Raw genomic sequence first — 23,335 nt, 5'->3', positions numbered from 1 at the left:
ACATAGGCAGGCTTTTTTTATTTAAATCCCTTATTAAATAGGGATTTTTACAATTTGAAAGAAGGTTCTTTCTTTCAAGAACCACTACATTCAGGTGTTTCATTCCGATCTGGCTTCACATTCTGGCCTCCATCCTCCCACGCTCAGAGCAGATGGAATAGCTCGGCTTCAGCTTGTCAGCTGCTTCAAGGTCGCACGGTGCCGGTGGCCTCGAACTGGCGACCTTGTGGATGTTATCTTCAGGCAGGCAGAGGCTCTACCCTCTAGACCAGACCTCCTGCCCACAAGGTCCCAGATTCAACCCCTGACAGCTTCTCCCGCTCTCAAATTCCTGCCTGAAACCTTGGAGAGCTGCTGCCTGCCTGTGTTGGCAACAGTGACTTGACTGGACCATTGGGCTGATCCAGGAAAAGGTAATTTCCTATGGCCATCCTTGGACCACAGTGCCCAGTGCTGATTGCCCCATCTCCAAATGGAAATGGTAGAGAAAGGAGAGGCCAAGTAATCAGGATGGCGGAGACCTCTGGACTTTTTACAATCAAGGGGGAACATAATCTAGAGGTTGATACAATTAGGCTTGGGGTGGAAACAGTGGATCGAGAAACACTTTTCTCCCTCTTCCATATTAACAAAGCCACTCAGGGTCATCAGATGAAACTGACTGGCAGCCGCTAATTCAAGGCAAACCAAATCCTTCACACAGTGTGGAATTAATTAAAAGCATTTGCAGTTGCAAGATGCGGCAATGGCCACTGGTTTAGATGGCTTTCAGGGGGGAGAAGATAAATGCATGATGGAGGAAAGGATTACGACTGGCTATTGGGCCTGATGTGTCAGTCGAACCTCCTTGTTCAGATGCAGCTTAGCTGCAGAATACCAGCTGCTGGGCTGTTGCCATCTTGCTCTGTTTCTGAGTAGCATGCAGGCATCTCAATTGCCACTGTTGGAAACAGGACTCTGGCCTACATACCTTTGGCCTGATCCAGCAGAAGTCTTATGGTCTTACCATTTTCACTTCACCAAAGCAGACATGAAAAATAAATATATATTTTTGCAGTGACTCCAGCTCACTTGAAGCCTTTTCTGATGTTTGCCGTAATGGATATATAAGCGCCAGCCTCCCATCTGCCCTGCACAATTTCCCCTTCTTCACCTATTGTTCTCTTCAGGTTACGTGCTGTCCTCACTGCACACAGCAAGATGGAAACCTGCGCGCCCAGGTGGTGGCTGCCACAACTGTTGCTGCCGGGAGAAGCAAGGGTATTGCTTACCAGGCTGGCATTCAGCAAGATGCAAGACAAAAGGCTAATCTGGGTCAGCTATGGGTGAGCTGCCCCTGGCGGGATGCTGCAAGGGCTGAGAGATTCAGGCAACTCAGGGCAGTAGGGGATGAAATCGCTGAACCCAGCATTGGATTGTTCTTACCAGAAGCACTGGAGCCTGAAACCAGCCTGGAAAAATGTTCAGCAGTCCACAAAGAACTCAAACACAGACTCCAATAGGCCCTGATTCCTCAGGGTAGCCACTACTTTCTGGCGCCTCTCTTGGGGAAATCACTGTCTCAGTGTTTGCTTTACAGGGATGCCCTGTTAAAATGTCATTTGCAAGAGTGGCTGGTGCCATCTTCAGGGTTCCACTGTCACCTTCGGGTCTCTCAAAATTAACACTTGGAACAGGCGCATGGGTGTGCCTTGTCTCTAGCACACGCACATGGAAATGCACATGCATGAACACAAAGGCAACCTGCCATGTGCAGCCAATTGTTTCACATAGCGACAAGGCTCATGTTGAACTGTGGATAATTATAACAGATTGAAGGACAATTTGTGTTCTTCCCAGCGCATCTAAGGAACAAACAACCTCCCTGGCTTTTGAAAACAAAGCAAGTCAAGTGATTGCAGAAGAAATAAAGACAGCAGATGGAGGGCAGCTTTCAGCAATGTGTCAGGGAGGTTTGGGCAGCAATTCCTAATACAAGGTAATATTTCTTTTTTATTTTTAGATGTTTATACCTTGCTTCTCTCTTTGTGGAATTGACGTGAGTGGCAATATCTACACATCCAATTAATCCTTCCACTTGAAAACAAATCAATGCAAAACAAAACAAAAGTAAACCTAAAGAAAACTCACTAAGAATAGGGGTCTTGTAGTGTGTTTATCTGTGAAATGTTGGGGGCCAGGTATGGGCTCGCATATAATGCCTTACCAAATATTTACAACAACCCTGTGGGGTAGGCTGATATAATCCTTGTATTGCTAGTACAGGGAGGGCTAACACTGTGAAAACAGTGTCTTGCTTAGGGTCATCTAGTGAGTTTGAGACTCTAGTGTGATTTGAACCCAGGACTTGCTAGCCCAATGTCTGTTGCTATACCACACCTGCTCTGAGATATATTAGATCTAGGGTGGTGTAGTGGTTCAGGAATGAACTTAGACCTGGAAGATCCAGGTTTAAATCTTCACAAAGCCATGAAGCTTCCTGGGTGACTTTGGGCCAGTCACTCTCTCTCAGCCTCACCTACCTCACAGGGTTGTTGTGATAACAAAAGGAGGGAAGGGACCATGTATGCTACCCCGAGCTCCTTAGAGGAAAAACGGTATAAAGATGTGGGGGGAAAATGAAATAATAGAAAGCATGTGAACATATGAAGCTGCCTTATACTAAGGAAGATCACTGGTACGTCTGAATGGAGGAGATGGAGCACAATCAGCTCTCCCCCTCCAAGGATTCAGACAGAGAAGCCTTTCTAAACTTTGCCTGCCAATGCCAGGAATTGAACTGGGAGCCTTTTGCAAGCAAAGCAGGTACTTTGCCATTGAGCTACAGCACTTCCCTCTGAGTATGCACATAGGGATGATGTGGATACATGGGATCAGGTTCTATGCTGGGAGGGGGGCAGGTGGAAGGCCTCTGAGACTGAATTTGGATCCCAGAGCATGGATTCTCCTATCTTTAGGCTAGCGTGACCTGTTTGTCTAAGCCATTACTGATTTACGTGATTTGATCCTGAGACATACAAAGTACTTTAAGAACATCAGAAAGGCCATTTGGGATCAGATCAAAAATCCACCTAGTTCAGCATCCTGTTGCCAATAGCACCCAGCCAGATGTCTCCAGGAAGCCAACAGGCAAGACAATAGGCCTCCCCACCTCTGGTATTCAGGGGTATACAGCACTCTATATACATGGAAGTTCCATCTGGTTATAGCAGCCAATGGCTGTCGACAGACCCCATCATCTGTGAATTTACTTCCCCTTGATAAGAAAATAAGAACTCAATTGCTGGATTGGACCCCAGGTTCACCTAGTCCAGCATTCTGCTTCCAGCAGTAGCCAAGTTTGCAATCTGGGCATGACAGTGACAGCTATGCCCTGCCATAGTCACAGGTAGACTGCCTCTGTACTTGGAGGTTCCATCTTGCTCTCCCAGCTGATAAGCACCAACAGACCCATCTAACAACAGGTCTTAGAGACTAAATTCCTCTTAGTACCTGTTGCAGAAAGAGGGAAGACTCCCCCTTCTTTACATTCACAAGTGATGCGCGGAAACAAAGAAGGCTGAGTCGAAAGGTGGATTTGACAAGGAAAGCTGTATTCTTTGATCAAAGGTAGTTCCCCCTCCCCATAGGGTGAGGAACTCATAGGCAGTTTCATTCTATAGTTCAGTTAGCATTGTACCCTACTTGCAACATAATTTCAGCAAGTACCCTCTAACTAGCACTGGTCCCAGCTTAGCCAGTTCTGACTGCTTTCTGTAGTCCTTCATTTTAACTAGCTTGCATATTTCACACATACAGAGCTTGTTCCGGGCAGAATTGAGAATGTTGCCATACTGAATTGTCTAGGGGTCAAGATGCAGTCTATCTTCTGAACAGTACCAAGTACCAATTCCAGCAGTTAGAAACATCCCAGAGTCCAAAAATGCCTTTTCCCTTCCATCTCTGTCTAGACTGCGCTCTTGCATCGCCACCTGGTGGCGAAGGAGAGCCTAGAGCAAGCCGTACTTTTCCTGGTGTTAAGCAGAAGCAGTCCAACTTTTTGGGTCGTGTCGCTTTAAGAATGTCCACCGAAACAGGAAACGATGTAACACATGGCACCCTCTTCCTTTTCATCCTCCTGGCTCTGCAGGATCTGCCTTCTTGGAAGGGAAAGACAGAGAGCTGTAGGGGTCGCACGTCAAGATCTGTGCATTAAGCAAGGTGCTTTGAGGACCACTCTTGCAACCTTTTGCAGGTAGGTGTTTGGAGCAGGGTTGCCAACATTTGCACCTCTCCCTTTTAAGAGGACATTGTTACACTCCTTACCACGAAATGCAGATCCCAAGCTGCACTTCAAAGGCAGAAATACAGACTAGTCTGTTCCGCCCCCCCCCCCACCCAGTCATTTGGCAACCTGAAAACTGGAGCCCTGAGATGGCTAAAGTGCAAGACCTGAAGTTTGATTATTGGTTAGTGTTGTTTGTTTGTCTATCTTTTGCATTTCAGTTTAGATCAGTGTTTCTCAACCGGTGGTACAGGAACCACCAGTGGTACTTGAGGTGGTGCCTGGTGGTACTCATGGGACCCCTGGACACTTGCTGTCAAGCAGTGAGACCAAGAATGCAACACAACAAACAATGGTAGGAGGCTCGGCTTGGTGGGAAGAGCTCTAAAGCTTGCTTTTCTATCTCATAAAAGCCCTCCCGTCCACCTTGAGCCTCTTACTGATGTTTGTCACGTCTCATCTGGCCTCCCAATCCAGAAGTAACTGGCAATGATGTCATCACCAGTTACTTCCAGTGGTAGTTTGAATAGGTTTACCATGTGAAGTGGTACAGTGGAGGACAAATGTTGAGAAACACTGGTTTAGATCTATCTGTCTATACACAAGGCGTTGTCTCTTTGGACCCCCTCTTGGCTCAGATTGATAGGATGGAGAGGGGGGTCCTTTGTCTTTAGGATCTTTAATTTCTTTTAAATAAGATCTCATCCCATTGGAGGTGGAATCTTCTGTGAAGCCTTTCCTCCAATGCCAGGAGATTTGGGGGGCTGCTTGGAATTAGAGTCTCTTAACTAAATAGTGCAAAATAGTCTCTCATTTTTTTGCCAGGTTGTTTGGTTACTTTTAAAAAACATAGATAGCTTTTCAGTGGCTAGCTTATCAAAAACATTGACCCTATGCAAAATGTGAACTCCTTGCTATGAATTATAAAGAGGACTGACAGACCGCAAGCATTGTAACAATCTTTGGTGTGGACATATGTAGAATGCATCAAATCAGATCATTCCTATCTCCCAAAAGGTCAGTGCAGAGATGGGGAAGATACAGAAAAGGACCATCAAGATGATCAAGGGGGTAGAGCCCTTTTGGGGCTTTGTAGTTCAGAGAAAAAGATGACTAGGAGTAGAGGGGAGAGATGACAGAGGTTTACGAAATTATGCAAAGTGTGGAGAAAGAGGCACAAAACGTGTTTTTCCCCTTTCTCGCAATATTGAATCTTAGAGGCATCCAATCGAATTGATGGGCAGTGCAATCAATGGGCAGTGCAATCAGTTAGGCTTGATAAAATTATCTCTTCACACAATGCAGAATTAACTCACGCTATTCACTGTCGTGAGATGTGATATCCACTGACGTACATGGCTTTGGTTGTAATTCTATGCATACCTTCCTGGAAGTAAGCCCCCATTGAACATGGTGGAACTTACTTCTGGGTAAATATGTATGTGATTGGGCTGTTCGTAAGGGTAATAGACAAATCCAAATTGGAGAGGTTTATCTCTGACTGTTTGTCATGTTGGTGAGGTGGAGCCTCTATGATCAGAAGCAACTTATTAATAATATATCTGTGAGTACAGTACTAGTAACTAGAGGGACAACAGCAGGGGAGAGCTGTTACCTTCATGCCCTACATGTGGGCTTCCTAAAGGGCTTCTAGCTGTTCACCATTGGCAACTTGGTGCTTGACTAGACATGTTTGGTCTGATCCAGCAGGTGTCCTCTTAACTTCTTAAGTTTGGTTTGGTTTAATTTGGTTTAATTTTTTGCATTGCTATTACAACAAACATTTTTGTCCACAAAATGACAATTAGAGCGAAGGCCTGGAATGTTCTGATGTGAAATAATTTGTGACTGAAAACTAAATAGCAGCTACTCCCAGGTGTTATTCCAGTTCTATTTCAATCACAGGTCGCTTCCAATTGGTGCAGATCCTTCCCCAGCTCTGCCCTGTTTCTAGCTGTGTGGCTGGGCTTAAGGGTTGCCAGATCACTGATTAGCTGACATCAAAATGACAGCAGTGTCCTTGATCTGCTCTGAGACCCTGAGCAGGTGAGTGTTTGGACTTCTTCCAAATAAACAAATTAAGGGCACAATGTGGGTTCCTGGCCTTTTGATTAATATATATATATATATATATATATATATATATATATATATATATATATATATATATATATATATATATATATATAAATTGTGTGTGTGGGATCACCTTTTTAATGAACCATGTTGTAATCATAATATGTACATTTGTCCTGCCTCTCAAGGGCTCAGGGCAGCATGCCTTTGGGATGATCCTATTTTATCCTTACAATGTAAGGCAGCCCAGGCAGAGAGAGACTTGCCCAAAGTCACCCAGTAAGCTTCAAGGCTAAGTGAGGATTTGAACCCAGATCTCCAGAGCTTACATTTTTTTCTCTTTTTTGCCTGTTAAATTTTTTCCCAATATGCAGCACAAACAGAAAACATAAAAGACACAGAAGGTAGAGAGCAAAGAGAGACTAAGCAATTCTGCTCCAAAAGCATAAGGAAGCTTTGTTGAATCATGAATTTGTAACACTGAGATCCCATGGCACCTCCTTGGTCATTGCTCCTAGTATTTCAGTACAACCTGCTGGCATTGCCTCTCACAGCTTCCTGTTTTGTGCATACACAGGGTCAGCTCAGTCCTCAATCGAGACATAAAACAGTTTGGAAAGAAATACATGTTTGATGGGAATGAAGAGACTTGCTGGAACTCGGACCAGGTGAGCCAAAAGCATTCATAGGAGAGGAAATAATCATTCAACACTTTGGGGGTGAAGACTCCTTGTCTCAGATATAGCCAGTAGGGAACTTTGATAAACCCACAGGGTCAGCAGATGTTGGGAACAGCAAGAAAATAGGCAGAGAGAGGCTTCCGCAAGCCTGTCAAGCAATGCTGAGATGTATATAACATCATCTGTTTCAGAACTGTTTTCAGTCACAGTCAACTCCTTGAATTAGGAAAAGGGCCCATAGGTCAGTGGGGGAGCACCTGTTTTCAGTGGCATCACTAGGATTGGTGTCACCCTCATTTACCTCCTTCTGTACCAGCCACAGCCAGAAAAGTTTCCAGAGCCCAGATCTGTCGGGCTTCCCAAGGCTGAGCCTAGGTCTGCTTCCCTGGTAGACCTGGCCTCGCAGAGAGTGAAAGATGGAGGTAGACCAGGTAGACCGGGAGACCAGGTCTTCCAGGCAGGTAGACCTGTGCTCTACCTCAGGGAACCTGGTAGACCTGGACTCCAGAGACTTATGGTTATGTCCAGGTCTGCTTGGGTCTGGGTAGACCTGGGCTCCAGAGCAAGGGGGTAAGCTTTTGGTGTCAACTCCCCATGGTGTGACCCAGTGCAGTCTGTACCCCCAGTGATGCAACTGGCTATTTTGCATGGAGAGAGTCCCAGGTTCAGTCCCTGGCAGCAAATCCAGGTAGGCTTGGACAAGACCCCTGTCCAAAACCTTGAAGAGTTGCTACCAGTTAGTGCAGGTAACACTGAGCTAGATAGGAGGATCTGTAAAACAACCTCATCTGTCCAAAGCTCATCCATTGATTTGCACCCTTAGTCAGGGCTACTTGAACAAAGTTCTTAATACTATGTAATCAGAATTCCTGTCTTGTTTTTGCTGGCTTTAGGGCTCCATCCAGTGGTTGATGTTGGAGTTTCCACAGACAGTCAAGATCTCCCAAATCCAGATTCAGTTCCAAGGTGGATTTGGGAGTCAGAAGTGTGCATTGCAAGGTAAGGAACCCACAGGCAGATTAATGGGGTGCCAGATATGTAGTATCCTTCATCCTGCATTGCTAAACTTGGAAAAAGGTGATGCGCAAATTGTCTGGGGCAGTAAACAATAGCTAGGTTCTCTGCTCACTTGTGCAGCTTATGACATCAAACACCCCAAGTGAATAACAACACCTCCCATTTCCTTGGTCAGGTGCAGTCTAACATCAAGTACCAAATGCTAGGGCAAACAAGTAGGGAAGACTGTTGTAGTTCTTGTGTGTCCTTAAGGTGAGCATCCAGAGACAGGAAGCTCATCTTCTGTCAGTAATGGGGAAGAGACAAAGCTGGCACAGCTGTCATAGGCATGCGGTCTTTGAGAATTAGCCTCAGAGCAACATGGTGCTAGTAGGGTGGAGGGAGACTGGTTAACGCATGTATAAGACCTTCTCCTCCTCGGGGCAGCCTCACAGGATAGGTAGGCTGCCCTCCACTAGAAATCCTTGCCTACTTTTCACCAGCCCCCATCCCATCATAGGCTTGGACTTGTAAAGTTCTGATTCTAGTCCGCACAGGTTCTGCCTCCCTTCCCTTTGCTAGCACAACCTGAACAAAGGGCCACAGTTCCTGTGGCATCTGTGATAACCCAGATGGGCTTGGCATAGGGTTAGTTTGGGTGTTCCTGCTTGACCTCCATCACTATATACCTGGGTGCTGGGAAATACCTGGGAAAGGTGCCAGATTGCTTTGCATGGAGTATTCCAGGATGGAGTTCCCTGGGTTTGCAGGTAACTCAACTGCCTCCTTCATGCCATGCCTTGCACGTGGACATTTCTTGAAAGCATCTGACTAGTCACTGTTTCGAAACAGGAGGCTGAACTAAATGGTCCTCTGATCTCATCAAGCCTGCCAGTTCTTAGCCCTTTGTATATCTACTCCTAGGTGAGCTTAAAATAGAACCTATCTGTTCAGAAGCAGTATACTTTTGATTACAATGGGCTGGAGGCAAACAACAAGTGACAGCTTTCTCCACTATGCCCTGATTGTTGGTTTCCTGGAGGCACTGATTGGCAGGTGTTGGGAAAAGGATGCTGGAATATATGGACTCTGGTCTGATCCAGCAAGACCATTCTTACATTCTGAGTAAAGTCTACATTTCCACTGCAGCAACTTACACCACTAAAGAGGCAAGCTGCTATTGTCAGAAAAAAATGGATTGCCTCTTTGGCATGTGCTAGAAACTTGTAAGAAAAGCTCCAGCTCCCCAGCATTTTTCCTCTTGTTAGTTTTACTAAGATCTAAAGAGTGGAGAAGGGGACAAATGTTCTTCATACCTCCATTCGTGAGTCCCCACTGTGGACAAATCTTGTCAGAACTAAATCTTCCTCCTTCCTTTAAATGTTTGCAGGTGGCAGGAAAGGAGAAGAACTTTTTCACGTGGCTGAATTTTTCCCTGAAGATAACAACTCTCTCCAGATATCCTTTTTCACCTTGCCTAGGACTAAATGGTTCAGGAAGCTCAATATGACAGTAAAGGGGAGCTTTGGGAATCAAAATCAGGATTCCCAAACAAGTGACATGCAAAATGAAAAATCTATAGATTGTGGTTTTTTTTTTAAATGTCTTGCATGCTTGGCAGGGAGGAGAGTTTTAACTGTGACCTGAAACCTGGGTGTCCCAGCTGGAAAAAGTACAGAAAAGGGCATTCAAATGTTAAGAGACACTTTTGGACAAAGAAATAATGGGGGGGGGGGGGTATTTTACTGTTTCTCCAGCATAACAGTGTAAGCACAGGTGACACATATGCTGCATTGACCCTTTATCCTCCCAGCAAACCTGCGAGGTACGTGAGGATCAGGGAAAGTGACAGGTCTATGGTCACCCAGTGAACTTCATGGCTGAGCGGGGGTTTGAATCTGTGTCTTCCTGGCCTAAGTCTGTGACAACATGGGTACCTGCCTAGAAACAAAAAATTCTAGCCAGTGGTGAGGAAATGATTAGAGCAGTGTTTCTCAAACTTTGGGACGGGACCCACCAGGTGGGTCGTGAACCAATTTCAGGTGGGTCCCTATTCATTTCAGTATTTTGTTTTCAATATACAGGTCCAACCTATTTATACACAGATTTTTTTATACATGGATTTGACTCAACACGAATGACCCCTGCAAATGAGAAGGAATGTGCTGATCCCTGGAGAAGGGGAAAATGCATCCCTTTAAAATCAGTTTAAAAAACTGAACAGTCCTTTAACAATAGCCTCCTTAATGAGAGAGAGAGGGAGAGGGCAGCTGGCTGACAATCCATCAATCCTTTTCTTTCCATCGAACCCCTCCCTTCCCCCTGAGCACTGAAAGAAAGGTGATAGCTTTGCATTGGTAAAGGGAAGGACTGAGTGAAGCACTTGGAGGATGACTGATGGATTGTCTTCTTAATGACTCTGAGTCAAAAGGTCAGCAAGGCTGTTTTTAAATCACCCAAGCAAAGAAACTTTGTTTTTTACATTGATTTGCTATAGTGCCATCCACATGAGTGCTTGGAACAGAACCCACTGCTGCTATTGGAAACCTCTGTACTGCACTGGTGTCGCTAGGGGAGTGCGGGGGGTGTGGGCTATACCGGGTGACGCGCAGGGGGGTGTCACGCTCTGGAGGAGGACGTGCTAACATTGCGGCGTTAGGAGCTACCCTGTCTTGCCATACACCGTTGGATGTCCAGCAGAACACAATGCAAAAACCAGAATTGAAATAGCGCCTTTTGTTCAAAAGTTATGGCCAAAAAACTGGAAGGAAAAAATGCATGGATCCCTATGGAAAGTGAAAGTGAGCCATATCGTGTGTTTACTCGCAAGTAGGTGGACTTGCCATAGTCTGTCGGAAAGGGCAGGAAGAGAGGACTCCAAGGAAGTCAGAATGGTCCTGATCCAATGAATGTAGCACCCAAAACAGCTGAGAAGGAAGTCCCTCCCTCCTTCCTGCAATCTGTTGAGCCCTATGGAAAGCAAACTCAGCCACATGGTCGCATTTACTCGTGAGTAGGCAGGCGTGCCTTGTCTTTTGGTCAGGCCAGGCAAAAGGGAATGAGGACAGCAGAAGGGTCCCGATCCGATGGAGCCGGAGCACAAATGCTGCAGAGGGCAGCCCCCCCCCACACTAAGAAGGACAAAGAAAAGAGGCTTTTTAACTGGGCACTGGGGGGGCTGGAAATCTCACTGATTTTTGGGGGGGGGTGTGATTGCAGGCAGGCTACAGAGTAAGCTCCATTGACCACTATGGGACTTACTTCAGAGTAGACATGCATAGGCTTGGGCTCACAGGCTGCAATTCTACCCACATTTTCCTGAGAGTAAGCTCCATTGACCACAATAGGACTTACTTCAGAGTAGATTCACTTGGTGGAACAGGACTGGCTCCCCCTTATTTAATTATTTCTTTTATTTTAATTTATAATTATTTATTTTAATTTCTTGATGATGTCACTTCTGGCCATGACATCACTTCCAATGGGTCCTGGACAGACTGTCATTCTAAAAAGTGGGTCCTGGTGCTAAAAGTTTGAGAACTGCTGCAATAAGGTGTTAGTAAGTTGACACGGGGTGTGTGACTCTACAAATTTTCAAAATCACTAAAATCAGAGTTTGGAGGAATAATCCCCTCATGTTATATATCAATCAATGCACAATTTCATGCAGAATGCAATGAAACAAACTACATTGAAATATCTGTGTTCTAACAAAATGTACAGCCAAAAAACCAGTGGGGGCGGGGCGATGGCACATCACCATGCCTACCACCTGGGGCGTTGCCCCACCCGCTGCATGGGGTGACGTGCAGGCCTTCCGAACCAGGTGACACGAATCCAAGTGACGCCACTTCTATACTGTATATGCTTTTAATAATGACAGTCAATGGGACTTACTCCTGGGTACATGTGGGTAGGTTTGCAACCTAAGATTGTTCATGCTTGATGATGTCACTTCTGGTCATGACATCACTTCTGGTGGTTCCTGATAGATCCTCATTCTAAAAAGGGGGTCTTGGTGCTAAAAGTTTGAGAACTACCGGCTTAGAGGTTTAAAAAATAACACAGAAAGTGAACAAGAGGGACATCTTTTGTTGTTTCCCACCCTACCAAAATTCAGATCACACAATGACATGAAAGCTTCCCTGGGTGACCTCAAGCCATGCACTTAAGCTAACTTCACAGGGTAGATGTGAGGATATCACAGGATGGGGGGAGGAATCCCCATACTCCTTAAGTGGGTTAATATGAACCACATAGTTTAAAAAATGGACTGGTTGTTTCAAATTCTGCCCCTGCCACCATCGCTTTCATTATCCCTTTAAAATCTGTTGCCCTTTTCCTCAAGCCACCTACTCTGCCCATAGGTTCCTCTTTCTCAGTCCACTGCCTATTATGCACCTTCCTTCAGCCACTTTGCCTCTGGCCTCCTTGCCCCCTACCACCTGAGACCTCTTTCCAGCCCTTGTCCCACCCCACAAAGCGATCTCCCTGGTTCTGCATGAATGTTTAGCCTCACAGCCAAGTTGCCAATATCCTCGTCTGTCACAGAAACTGGACTGCAGCCATTCTGATGGCTTTGTTCCTGGAACATTCTATGCTGGTGTCACACCTCAGCATATCAGGCCAGAGGCCTCACCGCCACATTGCCAATACAATTTTGAAAAAGCTAATGAAGTAATAATTCACCAAAGCCTCTGCAGAGGGCTGTACTGCCATAACGACAGTGCAATAAAGGTGGCGTCAAGACATATTTGGGATGTGATTTGTGCCACTTGGATTTGGCCAAAATTAAATGTGGTTGACCCCTTAATGTTGAGGAACCCATGGTTGTTGCGCTGGGGGGAATTTCTTTTCCTTAACTGCTACTTCTACAGCTTTCTCCTCCAAGAAACAATACTAGATAAGCTGAAAATCAACTTTGAAAACAGCACAGACTTTTTTGGACGAATTATCGTTTACCGCTTCAGTGTTCTCGGTGAGAAGTTTTAACGCAGAAGGACACAAAGTATACCAACAGAGGCGGCAATCTCTGTATTCTGACAGCAATCCACCAATTTGCCGTGAGTCTTATGGAGGCAATTGCTCTGAACTGATTCCAAACTTCCCCAGAAGTATTTTCTGTACTGATGGCCAAAAAACTCTACTCCATTTCTACATGGGTAAACTGAGGATAACTGTGTACCTGTTAAACTCTCCCCTTTGTGCCTTAGTTGAAGATCTTGAAGGAAAGAGGGGCATTGGGTTTTTTCTCCATCCAAAATAATATCTAATTTTAATATAAAAACAACTACTGTTCTTTGATAGGCTCTCTTTATAGATTCTAGTTCAGGAATAGAGCCTGTTCACTTACTGTAATTTATTAAATGACATCTCAGGCTGGCTTTGAAAAAAAAAAAAGATCAAGTGTTTTTGGAAGATCCAAATATGTGAAAAGGGAAACTGATTTTTAATTTTTCCTCACAAACTTGTGGTTCTTATTCTGAAAACTTGAGTAGTGATTTTGAGATGGTGTTCATACAATTTCAAGGGTGGGTGGGTGCCAAGGGGCATAAAATAAAACAACCTGGGAAACAGAATACAAGACAGCATTGGTTTGTTCAAACAGTTGTGCAAACAAATTCTACAAAAACTTGCCAACATACACACAGTTTTGCTAGCCACACCTGCCTGACTACCTGTAATGTACGTTTGTCAATCTGAGCACAGTGCCAGCCTGGATGTTGTTTATTTTTAAAGAGCAGAATGAAGTTTACAATGTGTCTGTTCACTTGTAGGCCACTGCAACTCACCCTAGGTGGTCAAACAAGTTGTTGTTTACAAGGCAGCATTAAAGGCACATTCTGCTAAGCAAACCTGCTAGCTCTTGGAACTCCCCTTCTGGGAATGTAATTGTGTGTTTAGCTCTTAGGAAAGTGTTTAACCGAGCAGTACGCGGATAAAGTTGCAACTCCAAAGGAGAATGGGTAATGAGGCATTTGTCAGATTACAGCTCAGACTAAATGTGCAGTATTCTGTGGGAAATTGGCCCACTTCAGATTTGCAAGCTCACATTTACTCCAGTCAGGGGTTTAGCCATGGAAAAAGCCACACTTAGCCCCTCCTCCAGCACCATCAATTATCCTCTTATCTCCACTGACTCAAAATCGCAAATATTGGACAACCACGTGAGTTTAACAATATGTTCAAAACTCACTTGGTCAACCTTGAACTCACATATGAAGTGGAAAAAGGTACTTGGCTTATTCCATGGGGGGGGGGGGGAAATGCATGTATATGGAAACCCAGGTAAGTTTTGTATCCGAACCTGTGCTGCATTTGTGGGGAATGCTGATTTTCATGTGAGTTTGTGCACATTTTGATCTGGGCCTGGGTTGCAAATCGTGATGGTAATTGAAGGAAGGGGATGTTGCTGGCTCTCCTCCTGTGCTTGCGACTTGAATTGCTTGCTTGAGCCACCTGCCTTTTGTTGCCTCATAAATGGCAAATGTTGTGGGGCATGCAATCCATAGATTTCAAAAAGGGTAGCAGCTGGGGGTGACTCTCTTCTACTCCCATCCTCTCTTGCACAGGAACAAAAATCAATCTTTTCCTTAGTTCCTGTTTTCTTAAATTTCCAACTCCAGCTTTCCCTGTGCATATGCTTGCAAATCCATCCAGCGTCCTTGTTCCAACCTTCATAACGATAGCAGAGAAACACTGGGGCATCCTCCATGCCCCTATCTGATCAGAGAAGTCTTTCACTCATTTTCCTTGTTCCGGAATAACTTGAGAATATGCTTTTCAATCACTTGCTGGACTAGAAGCCGAGAAGCAAGGGCAGGTAGGGAAGGAAGAGAAAGTAGAGTTTTATTAAATATACAGGTATAACCTAATTATCCACAGATGTTTTTTCACCTGCAGTTTTATCTCAACACAATAAGGGCCCTTTAAATTAAAGGAAAAAGTCATTTAACAATAGCTTCATTAATGCTAGAGAGAGCAGCCAGCTAACAATCCATCAATCATTCTCTCTCCAGGCACTTAGAACAGCTTCACTCCAAGGCAAGCAACCCCCCCCCCCTCTTCCCCCTAAGCACCTGAAAGAAAGATATAATCATTTTGCACTGGTGAAGGGAGGGATTGCTGCCTCAGAGTGAAGCCTTTCTAAGCACCTAGAGAGAGACTGATCTATGGGTTATCTGCCTAATGACTCTGTCTTGCATCACAAAGGTCAGCAAGGCTGCTTTTAAATCGCATAGCAAAGGGACATTTTTTTAAATGGATTTGCTTTAATGCGATTTTTGCCATCCACATGAGTTCTGGGAATGGAGCCCTCACAAATAATGTGACTCAACCAGTATACTGTATTTTGAAAATCAGCTGGACATACTCCGTTTAAAATGGCTGGAACTGGACAATAGTATAGTTCAGTGGTTCCCAAAATTGCCATGGTCATAATGCCCTGTCACAGTGGTGCCACTGCCCAGCTCTCCCAGGCATCGCAAGAGATCACACAATATCTTTTGTGATTCAAGAAGGCAGCACAGGGGAAAGGTGGTAAGAAGAGGCTGCCAGCGACATCCTGCAGCACCCGTGAGTTCGTTGTGCTGTTGGGCACCATAGCGCACAATTTGGGAACCACTGGGCGTGTTGTTAACTCTATCCCTGAGCCCATTCAAAGCCAGCTTTAATGTAAACGTCTTAAGGAAGACACATCAGCTTAACTCAGACCAGACCAGACTAGCTCAAGGGTCTGTCCTAACTGGCAGTAGCTACCCCAGGTTTCAAAGAAGGGGTCTCTCTCTCTGCCCTCCTAGATGCTAACGACTGAATCCAGAATCTTCTGCATGTGAAGCAGGTACTCAGCCATTGCAACCCAACACTTGGCTATGACACTTTGTGACACTCTCACCCCAAAATGCACAGGCTGCAGCTTTGAAGCAGTTAGACAGGATGCCTTTCTGCACTCCCCAAAAGGAGCCTCCATGTTAAAAGGCAGTCTACCGCCACAGAGTATCAGATTCTAGGAGGGCTGTTGCCTTTGTGCCCTGCTAGTGGGTTTCCTGGAAGCATCTTGCTGGTTGGGGTCAGAAAAAGGGTGGTGGAGCAAGGCGGACCTTCCTGTTCTGATCCAGGTAGACTCCTCTTTTATTTTATTAGGGTTAATACATGGTAGATGGAGCTAGTAGAATCTGACAGCCAACAATGTCAGAGGCAGTCTACTTCTGAATTTATTACTCACATTTCTATACCACCCTTGAAGGAGCTCAGGGTGGTGCACATAGTTCCTTCCCTTCTTTTCTCCTTAACAACCTTGTAAGCTAAATACCAGTCAAAGGAGAGCCGTTGTGATCATGCCCCACTGGTGGTCACATGGCTGCCCACTACTGAAAACAGGATGCTGGGCTAAGACAGGCCCCGGCTCTGATCCAGCAGGGCTGTTCTTATGAACAGTACCCCATTCTCCCTAGCCAAACTGTACCTTTCTTGTGACCCAAAGCTACAGCAAGGTCCATCGGCGTGTAACCAGAATCAGCTTCCGTGGTAAGATCAGCGCCTCGGGCTGAAACAATACAGAGGTTTATTAGCTCCTGTGAGTCCAAAGTCTAAGCAGTTCACTAGTGAAAATACAACTGCAACATTTTATTATTAGTAGTAGTATACTACACTACATTCCAAAGGAGCAGCCATATTATACCAGTTGCAGAAAAAGCCACTGGCTACCTTGGCTCCTTTGACCAGGGGTGTCCAAAGTTTTTGGCAGGAGGGCCACATCAGCTCTCTGACACTGTGTCGGGGACCGGGCAAAAAAAGGAATTAATTTACATTTAAAATTTGTATAAATTTACATGTTTACATAAATGGATATATTAAAGATGAACTTATATGAATGAATGAAGGTCTTGCAACAGCTCAAGGTCTATAAAAGGCCTTGCACAAAGCAAGGCTGGCCTTTCCTTTGCTGCCACTGCTGCATCACAGATGTGAAAGAGCAAGCAGTGGAGGGAGCTCTCATCCCACAGCTCACACAAGAGGTTAAACAGTCGCCCTCACGCTGAGAGAATTTGCGTTGGGCCAGTGCAGGCTTCAACAAATTTCTGGAGGGCCAGAGGCTCATTGGAGACTGGGGACTTCCTGAGGGCCGCATTGAGAGGCCTTGAGGGCCGCAAGTAGCCCCCGGACTGGGGTTTGGGCACTCCTGCCTTAGACCAAGCAACTCATCACTCAGGCACTGACAACCCCTTTTCCCAGTTCACCTCTAAACCAACAGTCACTGGGTGCAACAACTTACCTAGCAAAGCTTCAACACATTTCACGTGATTGCCCCGAACAGCATACAGGAGTGGGGTCCCACCATTCTGCAGAGGCAATTGAAAGGCATCAAGGGCTGGTGCCTGATTTTCCATAAGCCCCCAGGGCAAAAGTAGAACCCTGAGGTTAAGAGGTCAAGGCCTCCTTCTTTGCAGGAGTAACCTGCTGCTCCTGCAGTGAATGGCACTACTTACGTGTTCCCTGGTCCACCATCCTGCACCTCTAGAATGCCAGGATTTTAAACAGGTAAGCATTTTTGTGGATCTCCTCAGAGAAGTGTTGCTTAGCCTCACAACAACCCTACAAAGTAGGGAGCTTGGTAGTGGAAGGATTCCCAACCACCTAGCACAAGGATAGTGACCTGGCAGCCCAGATCCAGCCCACATGCTATAGTTGGAAGAATATTATGGTTCCCAAGGATACAAAAATTGGCCACTTCATTCAAGCCACTGCACAGTCTGTCCCCTGCTAGCACCCATTCTTTACCCAGTCATAAGTATTTATGTCCACTTTCTTCTCCAGCAGCAAGACAACGATGTCTGTGTATCCACCAGTACTTGCCAGAGAAAGGGCGCTCTCCCGCTCACAGGCAAGGATGTGGGGATCTGCACCCTGCAGAGAGGACGGAGATCAGAATCATGCCTTGCAAAACCAGATTCCCAGATTCCACAGGGTCCCTCCCACTTCCACCACCTCACTCACCCATTCCAGCATACAACGAACTGTTTCAATCTCTCCAAACGCCGAGGCCCACATCAAGGGAGTAAAGCCTCTCTCGTCAGGTTTGTTCAGCAGATTCTCGCCTGGAAAATGAAAGAAACAGTTTGGTGGCAAGGAACTCCAAGGCAGAAACTTACAGGGAAGCAAAGTTCTGCGGAAGTCTGCAGGACCGACTTGGAGTCAATTGGTTTAGGATCAGGATGGCTACATTTTTTTAATTGAAGGTGGTGGCTTCATTGTTGTCGAGAGACAAGATTTACTACTACCTCCCTGCTGGTGATTTGATATTGATTCTAGAAGCTCCTGTGTCTTGTATATCTGCCAAGTTGTAATTATGGAATATCTTTTGTATTGATATTATTAGTTGTATGATCCTTGCTAACTGGGCAAAGAGGCACCTTTCAAAGTAGTATCCTCTTATATTTAGCAGGGGAGAGCACTCATCCCTATTCATCCCAGCATGATGTCTTTTCCAGTGGCTGCTGCTGGTGTCTCCTCTGTATTTTTTTTTTTTTAGTGAACCCTCTGGAGACAGGGAACCATTGATTTATTTATTTAACTACGTAAACTGCTTTAACTACTCGTGTTGGAAAGTGGTACATAAGTCTTAATAATAATACTATTTATTAACATTCTGTATTAATATATTTTATTAACATGGACATCTTTGTGGGAGGAATGGCAGGGTATACATTTGAATAAATGGACAGTAAACAAACATGTCTGGATCTTATGGGCCATGAGACAAGAAAACTGGGTAATCATTGCTCACCTTTGCGCAGATTTTCTTTCAGCAGGGTAAGTTCACCCTGGGCTGCAAGCTGGTGAATGGACAGAGCTAGAAGTCGAAAGGAGAAATGTGTAGAACTGAAGCACTTCAAACAAAAACATGTAAAATGGTTATGCTAGAACTAACCAAGGGTCAACCACATCTAGCATTCTGCTTCCAGCAGTAACCAACAAAGGTGGCTTCAGGAAGCCCACAAATAGAATGTGAAGGCAATTGCTCTCCCTGTCATCTAACCCTAGTGTTTACTAGAAGTAGAATGCCCTGAACAAGGAGGTTCTAGTCAGCTATAATAATTGCCATTTGACAGACCTCTCCTCCATGAATTTGGCTAATCCCCTTTTAAAGCCAACTAAGCCAGTTGCCATTATCATACCTTAGGGCAAGGAATTTCCATTTGGCAAAAATGTCATCTGTATCCATCTACTGTAGAGCTTTTAAGTGGCTTTTAAGAGCGTTTAAGTGGCTTTTAAGTGGCTTTTAAGAGCTTTTAAGCTTTTCAAGTGGGTGCTCCTTTTTTTTAGCAGGGGGAGAGTAACTGGCCCACCTCACCCCAGCACTGTCTGTTCTAGTGGCTGTCTGCTGGTATTCATTTGCATTTTTTTAGATTGTGAGCCCTTGGGACAGGGAGCCATTTAGTTATTTGATTTTTCTCTGTAAACCGCTTTGTGAACTTTTAGTTGAAAAGCGGTATATAAATACTGTTAATAATAATAATAATAATAGAGCTTACATTTGATTCTACAGAAATCCTACCCCAACCCTGCTGATGCAGAGCTACAGATCATTATAGATCCTCCAAGAAAAGCCCCAGAACAGGACATACAAAGCTTTAATAAGCAACTTTGTTTGAAGGAGCTGGTCCTCTTGAAGGGAAAAAGGGAAGACTAAGGCTGATGCTCCTCGTGTTGATTCACATACAGACTATTTAAAACACACTTCATGTTCTGCCCACACCACTGCCCTGACTCACTGTCCAGAGTGGCTGGCAAAGCAGAGACCTCATTGCCTCGTTGACGATTTGTCAAGGTGGTTGAGTGCTTCAGAATCCCTCCATCTGCATTTTTGGATGAGAAAGATGTCAGAGCAAGGAGCCTCTCTCCGAAATATTCTGTATTTTAGTATTCTGTCTTTTCACGCATAACCCAATCTGTCTCTAACAACTCTGGGCTGGAGCATTTCCTCTGGTTCTTTTACAAAACTGATAATTCATAACAAGATAAATTCTGCATTTAAAAAACCATTTAAACTGGTTGTGTAAGACACTGAACCCCTTCAATCCATGATAGCATTATTAAGGCTGCAATCGTATCCCACACCTGGGAGTAAGCCCCATAGACTATAATAAGACTTACATCTGAGTAGAATATGCATAGGATTGGGCTCTTAGGCACCCTTAGGCTGCATTACCCTTACTCTGGTGCTGGAAAGTTGGTTAGGATTGCACACTTAAATGTGCAAGTTGTCTGTTGGAAGGGAGGGCACAAATACAGTAATTTGCATTTGAAATAATACAATAATTAAAGGCTTCCATTTTCCCCCTCTCATTCAGTAACTTACCACTAGGGGTGGGCAAGTCCTGACCTGGAATTGGATTGTCTTTCTCCTCTGAGTAAGGATACAACTGCAAGATTACTGGTGCTTCATCATCTTCATCCTCTCCATCGCTTGCAGACACCTCTGGGTCTCTTTTGGAGGTTGTTTGGGTCATTTCAGTGAAGTGATATTCTGGGGATGTACTGGAACTCACAATGGCCCCCAAGATATTGTCCTTAGTGTGTTCACAACATCCTGAAAGATTTGAGATAACAGAAAAAAGTCAATTGATAGGTTGAATTTGGGACAGGGAGCCATTAGTTATTTTATTTTCTCTGTAAACCACTTTGTGATCTTTTCGTTAAAAAGTGGTATATAAATACTGTTGTTAATCATCAACATCAGAAAGTCAATGAGAACTGAGCCAATGGCACACAGCAGCTAGAGAGAGATTTTGGTTCAAATCCTCCAGACAGCAAGACAGCTTTCTGTGTGACTTGGGCTGGTCACTATCTCACACAAGAGAGATTATTGTGGCACATTCACAAGGTTCAGAAAAAAAAATCCTAAGCCACTATAGAATCTGAATACAGGGCTGGTTTGAAGGTGATTGTTTTGCTGCCTTGATATTTTCAATGAGCTACCCACTATGGCCTCAAGAACTGTTTACTGCACAGTCAATGTCCATTCAGACCCCACCACTTTACATATGATATAATATCTGACCCATTAGTCACAAAGGGGGAAAAATTAAAATCTAGGAAGTCTCACCATTTGTCTGACTTTTATCAAAAAACAGTAGAAACATTGGGAAGGAAAAAGACCTGACGCCTGAAATGCAAAAAAAATCCAGCTTTAAATCAATTAATTTAGGTGATGCAGTGAGGGGGGTTTCTGCCTGTACGCACAGCTGTTAAGCCATTTCTGCACAATGTTGCATATACATGGATCAAATGTGTACACCAGTGGGATGGACAGAAATGGGGCTAAAAGCAAACTGAACTGTAAGTAAAACCATTGCATTTTCTTCCACCATTTATACCTTCCCCATTTCCCTCCCCTTTGAATGATTCCATAAATATACAAATTGAAAACAGGAAAACATTACAATCTTTAATATTATAATAAATAATAATTGGCAACTACATAGTACTTTCTGAGGGCTCAAAGTATTTCACATTGTCTTGATGAACTCCTTACAATGACCCAATAAAGCAAGTATTATTAACTCCATACTGAGCTGAGGCAAAGCAGCTTGTCTAAGACTGTGATCCTAAACATACTTACTAGGGAGTAAACCCCACTGGGCCCAATGGAACTTATTTCTGAGTAAACACACCTAGGATTGCACTGTAAGGCACCTGCTGAGGATTTATGGCAGAGGCAAGTTTCAAACAGATTTGCAGCCCAGCCTCTCCACCGCAACACCAGCACATTGTCACCCTTGAACAATTAAGCACAGTTTTAAAAGCAACTGACATAAAACCAAGCTCTCAGTTCCCCCTGAGGCTTAGTAAAGGCAGCATGCCAGGCAGAATTTTTAATCACCCATGTGCCTGCAGCCCAACAGCCTAATTCTATGCACATCTACTCAGAAGGAAGTCCCATTAAAGTCAATGGGGCTACTCCCAGAAAAGCGTGGCTAAAATTGTATCCTAATGCAGTGAAGGAAATTCAGCCACACAATATTGCTTAGTTAGTGGGAAACCAGGAGGATTAAAAGCAGAGATGAGCTACTGTTTGGAAGACACCCCCTGAGCAGGAGCAGTCTATCTGTGCAGCACATCCATCTTTAACTCACCCCATTTCCTGGAGAAGTTGCACACACACCCCCCTTAACCTCTTGCAATCAGCTCTTCTTTGCCAAGTCCCACCAGTACTAGGAAACCCAGCTGCCTCCCATCTGATGGATGATGGATACTGTGGATCAAGGCACAGCTTCTCGGTCTGGGGAAGGGGCTGCTGGCTGGGGTCCTCCACACTGCAGCTTCTCCCCCTCCACTTCCTCTTGCTCTTTGGTGCAAAACTGAAAGTAACTTTCTCTTCCCACAATGCATCTGAACCTCTGGCAACTCCCCGTTTGCAACAGGGAAATCCCACCCACACAGAGGGCTACCCCTTTAAGAACTTCAAGGAGGTCGCAGAAGCCCCCTGATTTATGAATGAGCTGCTGGGGACTTGCTCTCGCTGCTCCTATCAGCTTCCACTAGCTGTAGGAAGAGCTTCGATTGAGCAGCTACTCTTAAAGGGCCAGCAGCTCTGTTTATTCCACCCCCTCCATATAGTACTGTACCTCCAACAGAGGCTCAAGGGTTCCCCTCTCCACAGTGTATCCTGAACAGCTGGCAGGTTCATCTCTCTGTGGTTTGAGGCTGCAGTGATGTGATCATCAGTTGGATCTCTGCCCGCCACTAGCTTGTTCAAGGAGCATTTGAAGAGGGAGTCAGGGACCAATCATATCCAAACTTCCAGGGTTGATGCAGCTGTGCCAATGGAACATGCACTGCAAATGGGGGGACGGGGATGGGACAGCAGTCACAGAGGCCTCCTTTATTCCCTTACCTTGGGACTGCATTGCAGCTGTATCAGTGCTGGAAAGTGGGAAAGGATAGGGCCCTAAGGCCAGATGAGAGAAGGGTCAGAGTCAACCCATGGAAGGGTGACCATATGTCTTCTTTTTCTAGGACATGTCCTCTTTTTCAGCTTCATGTCCTGGAAAAGAATTTACGGTCAATGTCTTCCTTTTCCCTGTGAGCAGGCCCCTGCAGGTAGCACATAGCTTTCTTGTACTTAGTAAATTATATGCAATATAGTTTTAAAGGTAATGGTTTAAATTAACCACATGAAATCAATATATGAGTGTTTTTTGTTTTGATTTTGTCATGTCCTACATTTTTCATGGATGTCCTACATTGTGTGGTACCTGATCCTCTTCTGTGGTTATGGTGTCTGGTCACCCTGGCCCAAAGAGTGTGACCAGTT

The 23,335-nt window shown here is 44.9% G+C and overlaps 2 protein-coding genes across 3 annotated transcripts; one reads left to right on the top strand and one right to left on the bottom strand.

Annotated features, from left to right (window-relative positions):
* The first annotated feature begins 4,130 nt into the window (after nucleotides 1-4,130).
* On the top strand, nucleotides 4,131-14,178 carry NR2C2AP (nuclear receptor 2C2 associated protein). The gene is made up of 6 exons (XM_066635440.1): nucleotides 4,131-4,234; nucleotides 6,170-6,310; nucleotides 6,918-7,008; nucleotides 7,914-8,019; nucleotides 9,407-9,474; nucleotides 12,892-14,178. Exons 2-6 carry the CDS (start codon nucleotides 6,270-6,272, stop codon nucleotides 13,006-13,008), a joined length of 423 nt encoding a protein of 140 aa, XP_066491537.1. The 5' UTR covers nucleotides 4,131-4,234; nucleotides 6,170-6,269; the 3' UTR covers nucleotides 13,009-14,178.
* On the bottom strand, nucleotides 13,361-22,390 carry RFXANK (regulatory factor X associated ankyrin containing protein). 2 transcript variants are annotated; one of them, XM_066635437.1, is made up of 9 exons: nucleotides 22,155-22,390; nucleotides 20,378-20,608; nucleotides 19,791-19,874; nucleotides 18,803-18,868; nucleotides 18,013-18,113; nucleotides 17,797-17,922; nucleotides 17,291-17,357; nucleotides 16,481-16,561; nucleotides 13,361-14,815 (listed from the first exon to the last, which is right to left on the bottom strand). In XM_066635437.1, the coding sequence occupies exons 2-9, from the start codon at nucleotides 20,526-20,528 to the stop codon at nucleotides 14,757-14,759; spliced, it is 735 nt and encodes a 244-aa protein (XP_066491534.1). In that variant the 5' UTR covers nucleotides 20,529-20,608; nucleotides 22,155-22,390; the 3' UTR covers nucleotides 13,361-14,756. The 2 variants fall into 2 exon arrangements, with proteins under 2 accessions (XP_066491534.1, XP_066491535.1); XM_066635438.1 differs by having other exon boundaries at nucleotides 20,402-20,608.
* Nucleotides 22,391-23,335: the final 945 nt, after the last annotated feature.

This window comes from Tiliqua scincoides, chromosome 8, assembly GCF_035046505.1.
Source record: "Tiliqua scincoides isolate rTilSci1 chromosome 8, rTilSci1.hap2, whole genome shotgun sequence".
In the NCBI taxonomy this organism is placed as follows: domain Eukaryota; kingdom Metazoa; phylum Chordata; class Lepidosauria; order Squamata; family Scincidae; genus Tiliqua; species Tiliqua scincoides.
Note: the sequence above shows the minus strand (reverse complement) of the source record. Positions and strands in the feature narration are given on the sequence as shown.